Below are 6,250 nucleotides of genomic sequence, written 5' to 3' on the forward strand. Positions count from 1 at the left end.
AACAACCTTGGTTAAAAACATTTATGGCTGCAAGGGAATTACCACATTCACTAAATATAGCAGACTATGATTGACATAATGTGAGTATAAATAACCAGACTGGTATAACTACAAGTGCATAAGAAGATGGCTACAAGGGGGGAGAGACCTAAAGTACCAAAGCTGGAAAGCATCACTACTGCTAAGATCTTGGCAAGACTAAAAGAGAAGGGTGGTGATAACACAGAATTCTTCTACCTCTATGTGTCAACAGCTGGTAAGGAGAGGAAAAAGCGACAGCAAAGAGTACAAGTACTACCTCAAGGACAACAACAGCTCTCCTTCATTACCCAAGCTGAAGAAAATCCAGTAGAAGATGATGATGATGAGATCACAGACAGTGATGAAGAAGAAGATAAGGACACAGACAATCAAGATGATGACAGAGATGATCAAGATGACAGAATGGACAGTCAAGATAACAGAACATACAGTCAAGATGATCAAACTGGTGCAAATGTATCATTTGGTTCTCAGCCATCACAATCCTCCTCTCTAAGTCTGCCATTATCAGAAGATAAGGCTAGACAAGAAGCCATGAATCATGTACACAAAGTCATTCTACCATCACTTTTAGGACAGGATGGGTGGCAAAAGGTTTACGACAAAGACACCAAGCTGACTTACCGAGCACTCTATTTCAACATCATTGAACAGAGCCCTACTGAAGATGAGCCCACCTTTGTTCAACGAGTTGGTCAGATACGACACAAAATAGCTCATGAAGCCAAGACACTGATGAAAGATCGTGAGGTTAACTTCAAGATCAACTCCCTTCTGTCCAAACCATTTCTATACAATGAGAAAGCTCTGGAGGAGAGAGCTACACAAACACAACCACCAGGACCGAAGCAGAGGACACTGGACTATTATTAGTGACAGTAATAACTGTGACTTCAGTGTTAGTGATGTTTTACGGGGTACGTTATTTTACGGTGTCGTATATAACATGTACAATGGTGCTTGGAGTACAAAATAAAGAAATAGTATTTGGTAGACCAGTCAAATGCTCTGTCAACAATACACACTACACCAACACAAATTATACTGGATCAATTGGAGTAGTCCATAGGTCTACTGAAACTGCAAATGGCAAGTGATAAGACACACACACACACACACACACACACACACACACACACACACACACACACACACACACACACACACACTTGAGATAACATCTCCTCATGGCATTAATAAAGATGATTTTCCAATGTTTGGTGTGCCTAGGACCATGATACTTATCCCCTGTATAAACAAGGATCACATGATCTCACATGACCACTACTTACTTTATTGGGTACCACACCTCCTGCCAAATCAATCATACATGGTAATATCTGTGGGGTATACATTACAACACTATTACTGTAACATGTTCACATTAAGCTGATAACTAATAAAATAACTAGTGAATTTATCTTGTTGGGTACATCGTGAAGGACTAAAGAACAAACTGTCTTCGTTTGGTTCATTGGGAAGATGACCCTCCATTTATAAGGGTTCACTTGTAGGAAATGTACAGAGAAAGAATGCTGTACTTTATTGCACTGCTGTGCACGTGTACTAAAATACAGCATAAGGGTATGTGTTGAGATGCTTATACAGCATGAAGAGCGCCGTATAAGTTTTGAAAGTGTTAAATGTTTTTCATACACATATGAGCATACAGTGCCTCAAGCCCTTTTATTGTGTACTTTGCTTGGAGCGTCTATCTGAGTACTCAATTTTCAGCCATCAGACTATCAGTAAGCAGTGTTGGGACAGTTACTTGGTAAAAGTAACTAGTTACATATTACATATTGCTTGCAACTGAACTATTTAGTTACAGTTACATATTACCCATAAAATAAAGTAACTATAATAATATTACATATTATATTACTTTGTGTCCACAGCCTTAAGCTGTCATGTGTGAAACTACCACCTTATCACGTGACATGACTGCACTGTTGGGCAATGTGCAAATCTTGGTTATAAGTAAGAAGCTGGTGAATAAGCTTCATTCAGTAGGCTTCATTACTTCGTTGTGGCTAGGCATTACTGAGTGGATTACTAACGAAACTAGCAACGTCATTACTTGTAGTAATAATATTAGATTCATTACAGTAACTATATTACTTAGGTAACGCGTTACATTTGCAAGTAAACTAACTTGAGTTATACTACCTGTTTTTACAGCTTATTTTGTTATATTACTTAGTTACCAAAAAGGGTAATAATATTATGTAATGCATTACTCATGTAAGGCGTTACTCCCAACACTATCAGTAGTGTTTCATATAATTTATTTTTCTAGTCACAGAACAAACTGGTTGGATTAGTTTGGCTAGTTTTAGCAATTTACAATGTCACACATGTGACTATCATGCTGTTTAAGTGGGGTTGTTTCCATTTCTTACATCACCCCGATTATCCACACACGGGTAGATACAGTAATGTGTGATAATTGTCTATACAGTGAAAATATATAGCACACGTTGGCACTTTGATCTCTCCCACACAAAGTAAATTTTTAGTGGACAAATTGGTAGTGTAAGTCCGCTAAATTTCAAGCCTGTGTACATGTGAACCTACCACATGAACATACCTCTTTTTTGATATACTCATCATATTGCACCTTACTGACCACTGCAAACACTTTGTGATTACCACGATGACGTAGAGCTGTCACAAATTTCTGAAATTAAACAGTCACCCATATCACGCATGATGTACACTGTTTGTACTGGCACAAATAGCCTAGAATTTGTACATTTGGTAGGAAAGCTTGTTATAAAAGCTTAACTTCAGCTGTGGCACCCTCTAAATAAATTGTATTGACATTAGTTAGCTTATCAGTAACTCATTTATCAACCCCAATGGTCTTAGGCAATGATAAAAGTGTTGACAAAATTCTGTTAATTTAAATGCTGAACTTCATTCAAATATTCTAATAGAACATACACTTACACACAAATTACTCCAATTGAGGTATGGATAAACAAGGATTGGAAAACTGAGGAGCTACTGCAGGTCTAAAAGACTGGTTTCCATACACTGACAAGTGCCTGATTGTTTTAATACCTATGATTCTATTGAGGTCCTGATGGGGGCATGAAAAATAAAATGTTGCTCACAAGTGTTGCTACCACCGTGGATTCTTTTGGTATTGTAAACAGGATTGTAAAAAGGATTGTAAAACTAACACAGTAGAGAAATGCCAGTAATGTTTGACAAGATTGTACTTGCACAATGCTTCAGTTTGCATCAATAAAACCATTAAAATTAGTTGCATGCCATTACCACCAGGTTTTGTTCTGCAGTTAATCAAATGAGTACGGGAAAATCCATCAATGTGCAGGCATTACTTTCATTTCAGTATACAAGCAACTAAGGTAACTAATGTAGTTGTCTGTGGCTGTATGGAAACCAGCCTTAAGGTACTGTTGCAGGGAACCCAACACTTCTGAAATTGTGTATGAGATTTCCACTGTGACTTCTGTTGATTTCACTGATATAATTTATAGCCTATGAAAAATCTATCTAATTCACAGAGAATCATGGAGGTTGCAGGTTAGATTTCTGATTTCTACCACACAAGCGTACAAGATTTCTTGAAGTGTCAGATCCCTAAAACATAGTGCAACAGTACTATAAGTGACCAGATCTGTGAAAGCAATCGATTTGTACAGCAAGTATAGGGAAATAAATTACAAGCACTTACAAAAACAGTTGTAACTTATGAACAAAATGACGTTCGGAGTTGAAATTTGTACCATCATGTTCACCATGAATAGAGGAATCAATTACTGGGTAAGTTTATCCATTTTATTATGTTTCTTCACTGCATACAAAGGCAAATTTTGTGAAGAAATATTGATTGCATACATTCGCTTCAATGTGATGTAAACAAACGCTCATAACTTGCTTGTCTTTGGGTCTACTGCAACAAGACAAAGATTTTCCAACTCCTACAAATAAGATGATATCCCGGATTTTATTGTTAGTCCCTTCCTTCACTATACTAGGAAAAAGGCATTCAAAAATTTACTATTTTTTTCAATACGCAAGTATTTCACAAATTGTATTCAATGTTTTATACTGTAAATTTAGGCTTGTGCGATTATGTTGGGGTTTCACAGATCCGGTCACATATGTGCTAGCAGCTACCACCAAAGGGGCTTACAAGCAAGTTTATCATCTCTTCCACTGAGTTGGAAAGAGAGATGAGTTTGCTCACATGACAGCAGTATAGTCTCTCGTGGTCAGACTGCTATCTCGCCTCTTCTTTTTCTTTGTGATGTCATTGGTTGGCAAGAATTACTGTTGACAGAGTTGTGAATTTCCACCAGCTTTGGTGATTTTGATTTCATTGGCTAGCTGTACATTGGCATGGCAGAACATAAATTTTACCTTTGAGCAGTACTGTTGCTACATACAGCTATGTAGCCTTTTTCTGGCAAGGACAGCAATCTGGCAAGGACAGCAAGAAACTATGGTAACTGTTTCACCTGTGAATGCAACTTGGTCAACAGTAATTCACCAGACCCTATCTCGCCGACCAATCGTCAAAGAAAAAGAGGAGAGATAGCAGTCTAGCCACGTGACACTAAGAGCACTACTCAGACAAATCAATCACTAAAAGTAGCCGACTGGCTACCGGTATAAATCTCCTCCAGAAAGTCAGATATCAACTAGTTTATTTAGTTATTTATTAGGCCACTCCAATTGGTAATTATGTTTCTGGTCCTTTGAAATAGTCTTTTGTGATTTACTGACTGTTCTATTAGAGTATATCGATCCATACTATGCACTCTGCCCATTTCTTGCAGGTTTTCACCGATAAAATACACTTAGATAGTTAGATTTAGCATACTTGTTGCAGCTCAATACTTGTTTCTGAAATCCAGGTTTTTCAAAAAGCTGATGTGGCATTTTACCCATGTATTACTGAAATTTCACATTCTCCAAAAAGGATGCAGGCGGTGGACCAGAAACACAGTTGGAGTGGCCTTACTTTACAGATCATTTAACACATGTTTTGAGTCCTCCACTCACTTTAGTACACTTATCATCAGCAAGGTCTATCTTGTTCAACACTAACATACGTTGCTTGCCTCCCAGCAGCTGACCTAGTCGTGGGTTACGACCTGACACTGGTACCTTGTGTAGTTGCTAAGGACCGTTGCTACCCCATATAAGCATGCGCGATAGGATACTCTGGCATCGTGGATTTCCAGCACAACGTCGCATCTCCTACCCCGACCCATTATCTGCTGTATCCCTAAACGAGTGTCATTTGCAGCACTGTTAAACATTCAGTAGCGCGCGCTCTAATACTCACCTTTTGACATAAATTATGTCCTGGAAATCATTGTATTACAGAACGATCTGGGATGACGAATTTACTTCTAAATGCGTTCACTGTCATTGGAATCGATTCGATGAGGCCATCGCCATCATACTGGACTACTCCTAGGGTACGCGATTCGATCTTCTATTTTCGTGGACCTGTGAGAATGCGAGTGATACCGCGGACAAGGAAGAGTCCGGCAGAATTTGCAGGTTCATTTGGGTTGGATATATCGATTTAGGAGTGTAGGTACACGTGCTGTGCTTGGGTGCCATATTAGTTGAGTACATCGACCAGGGTCGGAGAACAGCACTCAAAAGATGGGGGGGAGGGAGGGGGCAAGTCATGTGGGGTGGATGTAAATTACAAAGTGTTTTAAAATCATTAGCTGTACTTCAGTGTGTTGCACACTAGCATGCTAGGAGCATGGAAGAATTTAGAAATTTGAATGCTCTGAGCCCCTGAATCTGAGAGTATTTTCAGTGGTACATGTGTATTCAAATAGGATACTCCTATAATATTATAACGGTGACTATCATTAAGATACTGTAGATACAGCAGTAAATGAAGGCAAATGTGTTAATGGAGACAGATTGAATACCAGAACCAACTTATGTGATTCCACTGATTGTTCTATTAGAGTAAGAATGCCTTCAATGAGTTAAATCGTCAAGTAACACTCCGAAACATTGAGGTCCTCTGCCCTTCTCTTGCTCCCATTTTAATTAACACTTATCGTACTGATGCTTTTTTGTTTACTGGAGGTCGTACCATCTTTTCTAGTGAAGGGACTACCCAGGGTGATCCTCTCGCTATGGCTATGTACACTATCGGTACTTTGCCCTTGATTTCTCGTCTTACTGGTCTAGTAAA

At 38.7% G+C, this 6,250-nt stretch overlaps 1 protein-coding gene across 1 annotated transcript; it reads right to left on the bottom strand.

Moving 5' to 3' along the window:
- Nucleotides 1-1,227: 1,227 nt before the first annotated feature.
- Nucleotides 1,228-5,497, bottom strand: LOC136256500 (mitochondrial ribosome-associated GTPase 1-like). The gene is made up of 6 exons (XM_066049476.1): nucleotides 5,369-5,497; nucleotides 5,244-5,308; nucleotides 5,083-5,187; nucleotides 2,633-2,722; nucleotides 1,335-1,382; nucleotides 1,228-1,290 (listed from the first exon to the last, which is right to left on the bottom strand). Exons 1-6 carry the CDS (start codon nucleotides 5,376-5,378, stop codon nucleotides 1,228-1,230), a joined length of 381 nt encoding a protein of 126 aa, XP_065905548.1. The 5' UTR covers nucleotides 5,379-5,497.
- Nucleotides 5,498-6,250: the final 753 nt, after the last annotated feature.

This window comes from Dysidea avara, chromosome 5, assembly GCF_963678975.1.
Source record: "Dysidea avara chromosome 5, odDysAvar1.4, whole genome shotgun sequence".
NCBI classification, from domain to species: domain Eukaryota; kingdom Metazoa; phylum Porifera; class Demospongiae; order Dictyoceratida; family Dysideidae; genus Dysidea; species Dysidea avara.